The sequence below is a fragment of the Eptesicus fuscus genome, chromosome 20, assembly GCF_027574615.1.
Source record: "Eptesicus fuscus isolate TK198812 chromosome 20, DD_ASM_mEF_20220401, whole genome shotgun sequence".
In the NCBI taxonomy this organism is placed as follows: domain Eukaryota; kingdom Metazoa; phylum Chordata; class Mammalia; order Chiroptera; family Vespertilionidae; genus Eptesicus; species Eptesicus fuscus.
The window spans coordinates 10,997,034-11,011,434 of record NC_072492.1 but is presented as its reverse complement, the minus strand read 5'-3'; the positions used below and the strand labels follow the sequence as shown (position 1 = coordinate 11,011,434).

The window sequence follows — 14,401 nt, the reverse complement described above, 5'->3', positions numbered from 1 at the left end:
GGCCTGGTGCACCAAAATTTGTGCACAGGGGAGGGAGGTCCCTCAGCCCGGCCTACACCCTCTCACAGTCCAGGAGCCCTCAGGGGATGTCCCACTGATGGCTTAGGCCTGCTCCTGGCGGGGAGCGGGCCTAAGCCATCAGTGGGACATCCTTAGCGCTGCTGCGGAGGTGAGAAAGGCTCCCACCACTGCCACTGTACTCACCAGCCGTCAGCCCGGCTTCTGGGCTTCTGGCTGAGCGGCACACCCCCTGTGGGAGCACACTGACCACCAGGGGGCAGCTCTTGCATTGAGCGTCTGCACCCTGGTGGTCAGTGCATGTCATAGCGACCAGTCATTTTGCGGTCAATATGCATATTACCCTTTTATTATATAGGATGAGGAACAGTGTGTGATGTGGCTGAACCAGGGGCAGGCTGAGATAGAAGGGTAAACTGGGAATGTTCCATGGGCTTCATTGTGAGAGGCCTTGTGAGTCCTGATAAAGAATTGGAGCTTGATCTGTTCAGCGAGGGAACATCTGTTTTTCTTTGTATTTACTTATTTTCTAAACTGTAGTAAAATACACATAACAAAATTTACCATCTTGACCATTTTTAAAAATATATTTATTGATTTCAGAGAGAGAGGAAGGGAGAGGGAGAGACAGATAGAAACATTGATAAGAGAGCTGCCTTCTGCACACCCCACACTGGGGATCGAGCCCCGTAACCCAGGCATGTGCTCCGACCAGGAATTGAGCCAATGACCTCTTGGTGCATGGATCCATGCTGAGTCACTGAGCTACACCAGCTGGGCCATCTTAACCATTTAAAGGTACAATTCAATGGCATTAAGTATATTTACAGTTTTGTGCAGCCATTACCACCATCCATCTTCAGAACTCTTTTTTCCCCCTCAAAGTATAAGAAAAAGTTTATTTAGCCCTAACTGGTTTGGCTCAGTAGATAGAGCATCGGCCTGCGGACTGAAGGGTCCCAGGTTCAATTCCGGTCAAAGGCATGTACCTTGGTTGTAGGCACATCCTCAGTAGGGGGTGTGCAGGAGGCAGCTGATCGATGTTTCTCTCTCATCAATGTTTCTAGCTCTCTGTCCCTCTCCCTTCCTCTCTGTGAAAAATCAATAAAAATATATATTTAAGAAAAAAGAAAAAATTTATTTAGAAAGTTACAAGGTAGTTGAAGTGAGCCAGCTGGGCTGCATAGGCTCAGGAAACAAGTTACAGAGGCAGAAGGGCCTTTGGAGCTCAGGAGAGGGAAGGGCAAAGGTAAGACACCTGGGGAGCCGGGAGGGTTGGGGGGTGGGGGGCGGAGGAAAGAAAGGCAGGCATGGGCTTGCTCTGGAGAGGGAGAGCGCGCCCATCTCCAGAACCCTTTATTTAAAAAAATTGAAACTCTGTCCCCATTAAATAACACTCCCACTTTCCCTCTCCCCATGTCTATGCTTCAGAACTCTCTTCTTTCCTTATTCTTGTTTCTGCAAAGACCCATGTTGTTGGAACCCAGACAGCTGAGTCCCTGGGATTGTGTGAGTTTTGGGGGGAGAATGATCAAGGGGCACAGACTTCCTAACTGGCTCTGGACATGGGAGAGCGGGTGTGGGGGCTCTTATTCCCTTTTTGGAGATGCTGGAGGGAGGGCAGGGTTCCAGGAAGAGTTTGGAGGTCTATAATGACTCTTTGCCCTGCCAGCCCTTTCTCAGTATTTTTCTCCTGTGAACACCAGTGGGGCATTTAGTAGAGTGCTCCCTCCTCCTCATCCCCCACCCTCCTCACGGTGGTCCTCACAGAAGAAGGAGGTGTAGACAGAAGTAAAGGTATCTCACCCTTACCCCAGGACCCCCTAAATGCACAGAAGACATTTATCCTGTCTTTTCCAAGTGATCCTGAATTCAGAGCAGAGACAGCCAGCAGCCTGGAGGCCACTCCCAGGCCTGCGTTAGCCAAACTATGTAAGTTGAGGGTAAGGTCCCGGCCTCATTTCTCCAGATCAAGGCTGACCCATTTTCATGCTCCTTGCCCGGTGAAGGAAAGGACAAGTCGTTTTTCTGCGGTTTCTTGCAGAAGAAGCCATTCCATGTTATATTCGGTAGCTCTGCGGAGACTTGGGTGTGGAGGATATACGCAAAGTCTAAGACAAAGGCCTGCTTTCAAAGAGCTTACAGTCTGGTTGTTAAAAAGATAAAGCACACACAAGAGTTTTCAGCCCAACTGCTCAAAACAAAACCTCAGCATTAGCCTTGGTTCCTCTTTCTGTCATCCCCATTGCTCATGTCACTGTATTTTCAAAGTAGATCCTGAACCCAGCCTCTTCTCTCCATCTGCAAACCTGCTGACCTGGTCCAAGCCATCCATACTCTTCCACCTGGACTGCTTCTCTCTCTCTCTCTCTCTCTCTCTCTCTCTCTCTCTCTCTCTCTCTCTCTCTCTCTCCATATATATTTTTTTTCTACGTACTCGGATCCAGTCCAGCTACAATTAAAAAATACGTGCCAAGTGCTTCCTTTCAGAAGGAGGAAGGGAGAGGGAGGGAGAGAGAGATTGAAACATCAATGATGAAAGAATCATTGATTGGCTGCCTCCTGCACGCCCCCTACTGGGGATCGAGCCCACAACCCAGGCATGTGCCCTTGACCAGAATTGAAGCCAGGACCCTTCAGTCCGCAGGCGGACGCTCTATCCACTGAGCCAAGCCGGATAGGACTTGTGGTGTCAATCTTGCCTTCCCTCATTGAAGCCTAGCCTTTGCATTTTCACATCCCTTCTCCTGGAAAGCTCTCCCCATGGCTCCTTTGGGTCACTCAGGTATCACATTATAAGTCATCCCCGACCATCCAGGTGCTCTCTGGCATAACACCCTGTTTTATTTTTTCTTTGTAATATCAACATTTTATTTAAAAATTTTTGCTTGCTTTTATTTTTTATTGGGATGGGGGCTCCAAGAGCACAGAGACCAAATAGTGCCTGGTTCTAAGAAAATGCTCATTCCACGCCCATTAAATGGATGAATGGGAGTCGGGGTGCACTCTGAAAGATGGGTAGTCTTCCAGGATGAGGAAATGAAGTGGACAAAGGAGTGAAGTCAGGAGTGAGCGCAGCCTGTACTGGGAGCGGCTAGTTAAACTCTAGCGGAGGACTAGTTAGGGCCTAGTGGGAAAGGGGCTGGGGACACAGGCTTGATCTAGATTGTGGAATACCCTGAAGGTTAAACTGAAGAATAAGGAGTCCCTCCTGCAGGGTAACAGGAAGCCATTGAAGACCTTTGAGCTGAGGAGTAACCTAATTAAAACTGTATCTTTTTAAAAATAATTTTTTATTTATTGATTTTTTTTAAAGAGAGAGAGAGAGAGAGAGAGAGCAAAAGAGAGAGAGAGAAATATCCATTTGTTATTCCAACTTATTTATACATTCATTGGTTGATTTTTGTATGTGCCCTGACCGGGGATTGAACCTGAAACCTTGGCATATCAGGACAACGCTCTAACCAACTGAACTACCCAGCCAGGGCCTAAAACTGTATCTTGACAAAATTAATTCAGAGCCTGCTGCTAAAAGGACTGAAGCAGGGCCAGCGCCATAATTTTTAGGACCCATTGAAAAATGAAAATGCAGATCCCTTGTTCAAAAAGCAGGAAAGCCCTAGCTGGTTTGCCTCAGTGACTAGAGCGTCAGCCTGCAGACAGAAGAGTCCTGGGTTTGATTCCGGTCAAGGGCACATGCCTGGGTTGCAGGCTCGATCCCCAGTAGGGGGCATGCAGGAGGCAGCTGACCAATTATTCTCATCATTAATGTTTCTATCTCTCTTTCTCCCTTTCCCTTCCTCTCTGAAATAAATAAAAGTATAGTCAAAAAGCAGGAAAAATGAGCCATTCAAACTACTGAAGTATAAGATGTTTTCCTTTCTTCCTCAGTTCTTTTCTCAACTTCTCATGGCATTTTTATTTGCTACTTAATGTTGTTCAATTACCACTTTAAAAAATATATTTATTGATTTTAGAGAGGGAGGTAGGGAGAGGGAGAGAGAAACACTGATGTCAGAGAGAAACATCAGTTGGTTGGCACAGGATGATGCTCAACCAACTGAGCTACAATGACCCGGGCATCTCTCTCTTTCTCGATCAATGAATAAAAATTAAAAAAGAAGTGCTTCGCTAAATCAGGGAAGTAGTATGACTGAGAAAGAACATATAATGTCTTGAGCATTCATGTCTCCTAGAAGACCATTGCCTTCTTCCTGTTTTCAAAGGAAGTTCTGTTCGAAAGGAAAGTTTGGCCTTTCAGCTCTCAGCATTTCCACGTATTCAGGTGTAGACATAACACACTTACCTTGTCCTCACTCCGAGTCTCCCTGAATTCCCATGCATGGTGGTTACATCCGAGTTCTGTGCTCATGGAGCATCATGAATGGCATATTGTACATACTGTCTCTGCTCACACTCACGCTCTATTGCTCCATGAGACTTCCCTTACAAAGCACAAATTCAAAGACAAAATTATGAAGAATTGCCCCACCAGTTGCTCAGTGGTTAGAGCGCTGGCCCTCAGACCCAAGGGTAGCAGGTTCAATTCCCAGTCAAGGGAATGTACCTGGGTTGCGGGTTCCCCAGCCCAGTAGGGGCGTGTGTGGGAGGCAACCAACTGAAGTGTTTCTCTCATGTCAGTGTTTCTCTCTCTCTCTTCTCCCTCCCTTCCACTCTCTCTAGAAATCAATGGGGAGAAAAGTCCTCGGGTGAGGATTTAAAAAAAAAAAATTATGAAGAATTTAAAGATGGTGACAGCAGAGCCTAAACCAGCGATGGGCAACCTTTTGAGCTCGGTGTGTCAAACTTCGCCAAAAAACTGAGCATAACTCGGGTAGAGTGTCCCTTTGAGGAAAAAACATTATTTCGCAAAATGTTTCATCCTCAGGAGCAGCAAATGTTTCATCCTCGGCATGCGGCCGCCTCAGCGGCCGCGTGTCATCAGAAATGGCTACGCGTGTCAGTGCTGACACACGTGTCATAGGTTCGCCATCACTGGCCTAAACTAAGCACAAAGCCATTCTGAGCAGGGGCTTTGTCTGAGCAGATCCCAAGTCCATGAAGCTGACCTAGACTGGAGGGAGAGAGTTTGAGGGGAAGACGGGACATGCTGAGGACTAGAGCCAAGGATTTAGGATGAGAATTGAAAGAAAAACCCCTCCCAAGAAAAGTGACAAGATTCGAAGAGAGATAGAAAGAGCTAATTATGCTTTTTAATAAAAATCAATGTATTTTTATTGATTCCAGAGAGGAAGGGAGAGGGAGAGAACTTTGACCTTACCTCTCCAGGGCTACATTGCACAAAGTCTTGAGTAGGTGCTCAGTAAATGTTTGTTGACTCAAGTGGGCAAATGATGAGGGGAGTTAAGAATTTTCACATCCCTTCTCCTGGAAAGGGGGGGGGGGAGAGGTCAATCGGGGAAAAAGGAGACATGTAATACTTTAAACAATTAAACAAATCAAACCATGGGGGTGGGAGGCGGCAGAACACCTCCGCAGACCAGCAGACCTGGCTCCAGGGCTGGGTTCTCAGGGCAGTCCTGAGGCCTGGGAATGTGGTGTTGAGAGGGATTCCCTAACAGGTGTGGTGGGAAGCCCTGAGATTGGGGATACACAGGTGGTGGGAGAAGGGGCTGTGGGACAGGAAGAGGAGGCATGGAGGGGGGGCGTTGGGGGCACCTGGTAGCAGCTCCCACCAGAGGAATTTCCCTCCGTGGTGGCCTCTATCCATCTCCATGTGCCCTGTTCCAGCTGCCATCCTGCTGGTCTAGCACCCTGACTAGTCTCTTGTATCCCCTTTCCTTGGTTTCTGGCTCCTTCTCCAGTCCTTCACATTCTGCCCCTGTATCTCCTGGATCTTAGTCTCTTTTTAACTCCCTGCCTGGGTCCCCCGTCTCAGCATGTGCTTGCTTCCCTCCCAGCCTCTGTGTCTCTCTGGGTTCTCTCTCCGTATGCTGCCCAGCCATGGCCTCTCTCCTTCCACCCACTCGGATCCAGTCCAGGACCTGGGGTGGCTGTCAGGGAGAGACCTCCTGGTCCTGAAGAGGCTGCAGGGGGCGGGCCCAACATCTCCGGGTTTGCATATGCATGAGGCTGCCCGGGCCAGCGGCGAGGAGGCGGGGTTTCTGGGGGTGGGAAGGGGGCGGGCAGCCCCAAAGCTGCTGACTATAAAGACTGCGCTCGGCGACCGCCGGCTCGCGCTGCTGAGGAGCGGAGCCTCGGGCGGGGGTCTCCTATCCCGGGTTGACCCCAACTGCGCGTCTCCACCCCACCCCGGAGGCCGCGCTCACCCGTGCGGCGGGCTCTGCTCGGCGGAAGACTCTCCAGTGGTCACCCAAACCTGCTCCACAGGCTCTTTCAATCTCGGATTTCGGGGCGGCCCCCTCCCCCACTTCTCGCTCTGCTTCTTTGCACCCCGATTTGTACTGCGTTTCTCTCCGGTTTTGCTGCCGTCTATTTTTGCATCCCTTTTCCTTTGGCTTCTAGGAGGTGGAGTGAAGCTGCACTCGTACCCCTTCCCCTTTTTATCCTCCCCTGCTCTGACAACCCCCCCCCTTTTTATCGCAGTTGGGGGGCCTAGGATCTGTGCATCCCACGCCGCGTTGCCAGCAACCCGCAGCGCGTGGCCGTGCACCCCGGAATTCGCAGCAGCTGCATATCTGAAGGGGGTCTCCCTCGCTCCGGCTGCCTTTGCTCCCGGAGCATTCCGGTACGTGGGAGGGGGGCTACAGCGCACCGCACCCCAGCTTCTTCGTAGCCCCCCGCCCCGCGCGGTACTCGTCCCCCGCCGCCAAGATGGTCACCCAGAAAGAGAAGAAGAGCTGCGGGCAGGTGGTTGAGGAGTGGAAGGAGTTCGTGTGGAACCCGCGGACGCACCAGTTCATGGGCCGCACCGGGACCAGCTGGGGTACGCGGGGCAGCCGCGCAAGGGGCGGGGGGGGGGGTCCTCTTGGTGATGCCCCGGGGGCACGAGGTCTTGTTGGCGTAACCCCAGCTCCTTTCCCGTCCCGGCGTCCGACCCCCCTGCGGTGCTCTGGGCTGGGAGGGGACCAAATCGCTGGTCTAATCTCCTTGGCTGGCGCTGCGGAGGCGGAGAAAGTAGGTCACCGCCGCCTTCCCGCCCCCCGTGGAGCCCCCTCGCGCGGGGGGTCGCGGGCTCTGCGCGCGTGTCCGCACCGCGGCGCTCGCGCTCGCGCTCGCTCTCGGGGGCTGGTCTGCTCCACACGGTGGCCCTCCTTCCCCAGAAGACGCCCCTTTCCTCCCTACGGCTCCCAACCAGCTAGCCAAGCCCGTCTATTTTTAGTTCGTGCCCACCCCTGGACCCTGGGAACATGCAGGAGAGGGCGGGTCTTGGAGCGGTGGGAATGTGTGCTGGAAGGAGGGGGATTCTTCAGAGCGGAAGTTGTCTGGATCCCACTGTGGAGCATTGGGAGCCATCTGTGGCTGCTCTGTGGGTGGGGGGGTTTGGGGAGGAGAGTCACTGTGAGAATTTTGAGGCTGGATGTTTGTCTGAGATGTCGCAGGTGCAGGGAGGGTTGCTCACTGGTGGGGCGATGTGTGCATCGTTTGGCCTAGGGTGGCTTGGGGTTGGGGTGGCAGGACTCAGGGTGTGTGGAGGGAGTTGTGTCTGGTTGAGGGTCTGGTGCTGGGCATGGGTGCAGGTGAGGGGTGGAGTTCTTCCAAAAGGGATGGCCAGACTGGGAAATCTGAGCACAGGGTACACGGTGTGACACCATTTACAGTTCATCTGCACTGGTCCCAGGATGTCCCCATCAGCCCGTCCACCTGGGGCCCTTGAGGTAGTAGGTCCCATGCAGTCCTTGCCCGGAGGGAACCTGAAGTCCAGTCCTTGGGGTTGGAGTGGTCCGTGAGCACTTGGGAGAACCTGAGGAAGCTTCATGGGGGAAGTGCCTTTGAAGTGGAAGGACTAGGGGCTGCCAGTGGTGGAAACAGCAGGTACCCATACTCAGCTGAGGCGTGACAGAGTGCCGTCTCATAGCCACCGAGGACCTGCTCTCGGCTGGGAAGGCTGTGGGAGATTCTGCCTTTACTCCCCACCTCTGGCCTGAGTGTTGTGTGTGCGTTGGGGGTGGGGTGAGTGTTGACGGTTCTGGACATCCGTCTCTGAGGGATTTTGTAGTTAGGAAGGAGCTGTGTTCAAGATTTGGCTTCTGTGGGGCGCCAGGAGAGAGAGAAGACTGTGCTATCTGAGTGTGAGGGTCTACACTTTCCGGGTGGGATGAGAGTTATGGTTGTGAACCGGTGGCCAGTGCCAGCTTCAGAAGTTGTGTGCTGTACAGCTTTAGGCGAGAGGACCGATACAGCAGGAACAGATGTGCTTTTTCAGGGCCATGAAGGGTTGAGAAGTTGGGAATGTAATTCGAAGCAAAATCACTGTGGCCTATACTTGGGGTTGTCTCAGCAACGAGAGTTTAGGTCTCTTGTGGCCTCCACAAGGTCAGGCTTCACAAGCCTCAGGGTGCCCTAGGACCAGGAGGGGGCTGGGAGTCATGGCTGGAAGCCAGGCACAACGGCCTGTTTCCAGCTTGTCTCATTTTCCTCCCCCGGGGAAGGCCCTACGATGTCCCTGAGGCTCTGTGACCTGTCCCAGAGCAGAGCCTCTGAGTGGGAAAGGGGTGTGTGGGATAGGTGAGGTCATGGCAGGATCACCTGCTGACCCCGTTTCCTCCTCCCTAGCCTTTATCCTCCTCTTCTACTTCGTCTTCTATGGCTTCCTCACGGCCATGTTCACCCTCACCATGTGGGTGATGCTGCAAACTGTCTCTGACCACACCCCCAAGTACCAGGACCGACTGGCCACACCAGGTGAGTGAGGAGACTCTACCACCAGCCCCTCGAACGGCTCTCGTGCCCCTAAGCCTCCCAAAGGAACTCCAAGGCTGAAAAGAACGCAGAATTCTCAGAGGTGTGGTTCTGACGATCCAACCACCATGTGCTGGGAAGTTCTTGAAGTCCGCTTTCCTTTCCCACGTCCCACAGCTGAGAGCTATGTGACCTGGGGATAGCTTCCTCCCAGGAAGAGGATCTTAGATCTTCGTCCCATCCCTCACCCTGCGGTTCCCTGTATCCGTCTCCTGCCCTCTGTGTGTGGTCCCACATCTTTTTTATTATTATTATTATTTTTTTAATATATTTTATTGATTTTTTACAGAGAGGAAGGGAGAGAGATAGAGAGTTAGAAACATCGATCAGCTGCCTCCTGCACACCCCCCACTGGGGATGTGCCCGCAACCAAGATACATGCCCTTGACCGGAATCGAACCTGGGACCCCCTCAGTCCGCAGGCCGACGCTCTATCCACTGAGCCAAACCGGTTTCGCATGGCCCCACATCTTATACACAGCCCGCACTCCTGCCCTTGTCTGGCTATAGGCTTGATGATTCGCCCCAAGACTGAGAACCTGGATGTCATCGTCAATGTCAGTGACACTGAAAGCTGGGACCAGCACGTTCAGAAGCTCAACAAGTTCCTGGAGCGTGAGCGCGGGGCTGGAGACGTGGTTTGCAGGACCTTGGGCAGGGGGTTGGAGACCCTGGAAGTGGAACACCAGGCCCATGCGCTCTCTCCCCCATCTCCTCAGCTTACAACGACTCCGTCCAAGCCCAAAAGAATGATGTCTGCCGCCCTGGGCGCTATTACGAACAGCCAGATAACGGAGTCCTCAACTACCCGAAACGTGCCTGCCAGTTCAACCGGACCCAGCTGGGTGACTGCTCTGGCATTGGGGACCCCACCCACTATGGTTACAGCACTGGGCAGCCCTGTGTCTTCATTAAGATGAACCGGGTAACCATGACCTTGGTCCCTAGGGGGAATGGAGGAGGGAATTGGGGCCACCATCTACTGACAGTTGCGTCCTTTCACTGAGGCTAATGGGCGTTAGAGAGATGTTTGGATGGTTGAGTAGCTGAGAGAACAAGAAAGATGGGGCCATTGGAGGCTGAGATCCATGGCTGGAAGGTGAGTCTTTGGCAACTTCTTTTTCTAACTCTCACCGCTCTCCTCACTCCAGGTCATCAACTTCTATGCAGGAGCAAACCAGAGCATGAATGTTACCTGTGTGGGGAAGGTGAGCTTTTTGGACCTTGTCCACCTGCCCACCTGTTTGTATATCATGGTTTTCATGTAATTCACTCATCTCTTCCCATCTCCTTTGCTCCCAGAGGCCCCATCACTATAGGGATAAGGGGGTAAGAGAGGGCTCCAATATGGATCAAACTCCAAGGGGTTCCTGTTCCTCTTGCTTCTCTCTAGGATGCAGAATCCAGCTCTTGTGTGGATAGACACCCTCCCCCCCGCCCCCCGCTTCCTGACTCCCCCAAGCCCTGGCCTCTGGCTTCTCTCTTTAACCTTTCCACCTTCTTCTCTACTCCCTGATAACCATGTCTTCTGCTCTCCCTCCCATATCTCACCTGTCCCCCAGTTCTTTTTAGGGATCTGGTAGCTGCTGATCTGTTCGCACCATCTGCTACCACTAAGGTGTCCATGGAGCCCCACTGTCTCCACCTCTGTCCTGTCTAGAAACTTCCTGCCAGCTCTTCCCTCAACCCCTCTCCTTGCTTCCTACTGAGCCTAACTCATTTATCTGTTCTCTCTTGGCTCTGCTCTAGAAACTGATTCCTGAGGATGGGGTAAGAACTTGAGGTGGGAGTGGAGTCGGAGGCTTCAGTATCCTTAGCGCTCTTCAGGACTTCCCAGTCTATTGAGAGAGACAGGATACCTCCCCCTGCTCACACACAAACACACACAGACTCACAGCTCAAGGGAAACAGAATAATCTGGGGTGAAAAAACAAAGGGAAGTCTAGTGAGCTTCCGCGTTCCTTCCATCCCTAACAAGCTCTCCCTTCTACCCTCCTGTGCCCCCACAGCGAGATGAAGATGCTGAGAATCTGGGCAGCTTTGTCATGTTCCCTGCCAATGGCAACATCGACCTCATGTACTTCCCCTACTATGGCAAAAAGTTCCACGTAAGTTCTACGGGAGGCCGCGGGGTGATGGCTCCTCAAGCGGAGCAAAGTCCTTGAGGAGGAGGCCAAATTGCCATGGGCCTGGTCCCTCACTCTCCTCCTCTGACCCAGGTGAACTACACACAGCCCCTCGTGGCCGTGAAGTTCCTGAATGTGACCCCCAACGTGGAGGTGAACGTGGAATGCCGAATCAACGCCGTCAACATCGCCACAGACGATGAGCGAGACAAGTTTGCTGGCCGAGTGGCCTTCAAACTCCGCATCAACAAAACCTGAGACCCCCTTCCTCCTGTCCCCACCTCTTTCCTATGGATGCTTCTGGAATGTCCCTTTGCCCTTACCTCTGAACCCAGCCTGGTTGATGTCCATTGTGATTTCCCCACTTTCACACATTTTCCACCATCTTCTCCCAACTCTACTCAGTCAAAGACAGAAAGGTGGGATCCCAAGATGGTCACGGAGGAGAGGAGCTGTTCTGGTTCTGGTTTAGCTGTGAGTGGGGTGTCCCCACAGCTACCCTCCTATCCCCTGAGAGATATAGAAAATGCCTCCCCGTCTTCACACGCACGTAAACGCAACCTCACTTCACCCCTTAGCTTCCAGACAGGAATGGGGCACTCCATTCTCCCATTCCTCAGTGCAGCCACTGCCACCTTCTCCGAGGTCCCACACTTCCCCCTACTATACACTGTTGCTGTCTTGGTGGCTTTTAATTTACCCGGTTCCTCTGGTAGGTCTTTCTCCACCTCCTCTCCATCCCTATTCTCTTTTCAGGACAGTTGGCTCCGTAGTCTTTTCCCTGTTTCCCGGTACATTCCACTTCTCATCCGAAGGTGAACGTGTGAGCTGGGAGTAAGGGTTTGGAAGTCTCTATTGGTCTTGCTGGAAAATTCTCTCCCTGGTCTCTATCGCCCAGATAGGCACTGCTCAGAGGGGCAGGGCTGACCTAGGCGGAATATCCACTTTGTTTTTGCGGATGGCTCCCTTACCCCTGTCCGCTTTCCCAGAATATCCTTCACGTTCCCCTTCCCAGGAGCCCTGGGGGAGGGGCAGCCGTCTTGGATCTGTCCCCAGTGGCCACCTTGGAAACGTCAGCAGGCTGTGGGACTATTCCACCAGCTTCCCTGGGCCCAGATCTGCCCCCACCATCCTCTTGCTGGTTTCTCTTAGCAGTTTATCAACTAATCACTAACGCCTACCCTTTCCTCTGCATTTTAGCCTGAAACTTGCAAATACCCCCTCCATTTAGGCCCTGAATTTCCCGGCTCTGTCTCCTTCGGATCTCTTTGCAGTTTCAAACAACCCCCTAGTGCCCATAGAATGGTAAAAAGAGGGACCTCCTGTATCTTGAGGTACAGAGGCGTTTTAACTGTCTCCTCCAGTGCCATTTGTTCACTTCCTCACCTCTCTAATCTCCCCATTTTTTTTTTCTTTGATGCTGCAGCCTCCACACCCCACCCACAGATGGACCCTCTCCTTTTTTCTCTTGCTGGATCTGTTTCTTCACTTTGAGTCCCCATCTTTTCCTGCACTCCCCACACCCCAGTGGACTCTCTCCGCAGTTATTTAATGCCTGTGTCAGATCTACTGTAAAAAGAGAATTAAGTACAATAAAATGAGAGCAATTATATATATAAATATATATCATACATGGAGCCCTGTGTGCGGGTGGTTCCTTTCTGAGCTTTTGGTAGAGCCCTGGGAAGGGGGTGGAGGGTGGGTTTGGGTGATCCGGGGTTACCCGGGCCTTGGGCCGCTCTTCAGAGATGACCTCTGCTGTGCAGTGTCTCAGCATCTACCTCCTAGATCACTCTTTCACCTATACTATCTTGAGATCACACAATACCAGGGACAGGAAGCCTATGTCCCTTGTACAACCATACTTATGAAGTGCCTACTATGTGCATTTTAGGCACCGTGAGGACACTTATGAAAGAGGCAAAGTTCCCACCCCCAAGGAGCTCCCCAGTTTAACGGAGAGGTGAGGAGCACACAAGAAACTCACACCAGGTAGACCTAAACGTGCCTCGAGGTAGGAGAGAAAGCTGGTGAGGACAAAATTCAGAGTGGCCAACCATTCTCTGTTGGGGCGCTCCGAATGGAAGGTTTTTTGAAGGATCAAAGGATTGGGCAGTTTGGGGTGAGAATAGCATCAGCAAATGTCTAGAAAGATGAGAAAAATGGACTAGAAGAGACAGATCTCAAAACGGTATGAACCATATGATCTTAATTTTGTGTAAAAAAAAAAAAAAAAAAAAAAAAAAGCACGCCCAAGCATAGAAAAAGGGGTGGATGGGTCTACACAACAATGTTTATTGAAATATATGGGATGGGTTTATAGCTAACTTTTTCCTTGGGGCTTATTTGCTTTTGTTTGAGATGCGTTGGTCTTAGTACTTGCCTCGAAAAATAGCTCTATTACACATGCGTGCAGATAGGCAATTTTATCCTGAATGCATTGTAGAAACAACATGGATCAGTGGGTTTTGGTTATTGTTATTTCAAAATTGGATAATATTATGCACTTTTGTGCATCTCACTTTCTTCACTCAATAAATTTGTCACTACTTCACCTGGTAGGGCTCTAATCATTTTTAAATGGTGGCATATGTTTTTCTATTGGTTCATTCTTCTCTTAATTTGTTAAAGCTCCTTGACAGCAGCAGAATTAACTGTTTTCCACATTGTAAAATTCCCAACTGATTGTTTGTCTCTTGAGTTTGTGCCTGCTTTTACTGTTCGAGGGTTGTGTTTTCAGATAGTCAAATATCAGTTATTTTGTAGTTTCTGGGTTTCCAGACACTAGAGTATACACATTATTTTCTAGATTTTTTTTTGGGGGGGGCAGGATTTTTATTTTTTGTTGTTGTCAATTCTCACCTGAGGTTATTTTCTCCACTGACTTTTAGAGTGGAAGCAAAGGAGGGAGGGAGGAGGGAGAGAGAGAGAGAGAGAGAGAGAGAGAGAGAGAGAGAGAGAGAAGCATCAATGTGAGACACATTGATTGGTTGCCTCCTACACGTACCCCAACCAGGGCGGGGTTGGAACCTGCAACCCAGGTACAGGCCATTGACCGGGAATCGAACCAGAGATTCTTTGGTGCACAGGCAGATGCTGTAACCATTGAGCCCATGGACCAGGGCAGGATTTAAATTTCATTTAAAATTGACATTCCCTTTAATTCATCTGGTTTATTTTTGTTTTTGTAAATTAGGAGTCCAATTTTATTTTTCCAGTTGTGTCAGCTTCATTTAAAAAATCCATAATTTATTCCCACTAAATTGAAAAACTTTGGCCATATAATAACATTTCCTATATACTGAGGTCTACCTCTGGATTCACTCCTTGCTGCACCTGGGCTATTTACCACTCCATATATCAAGCTATATTGT

The 14,401-nt window shown here is 50.9% G+C and overlaps 1 protein-coding gene across 1 annotated transcript; it reads left to right on the top strand.

Moving 5' to 3' along the window:
- The first annotated feature begins 6,586 nt into the window (after positions 1-6,586).
- On the top strand, positions 6,587-12,647 carry ATP1B2 (ATPase Na+/K+ transporting subunit beta 2). Its single transcript, XM_008153502.3, has 7 exons — positions 6,587-6,925; positions 8,716-8,844; positions 9,412-9,516; positions 9,621-9,826; positions 10,053-10,109; positions 10,911-11,009; positions 11,121-12,647. The coding sequence occupies exons 1-7, from the start codon at positions 6,814-6,816 to the stop codon at positions 11,283-11,285; spliced, it is 873 nt and encodes a 290-aa protein (XP_008151724.1). The 5' UTR covers positions 6,587-6,813; the 3' UTR covers positions 11,286-12,647.
- The last annotated feature ends 1,754 nt before the right edge of the window (positions 12,648-14,401 follow it).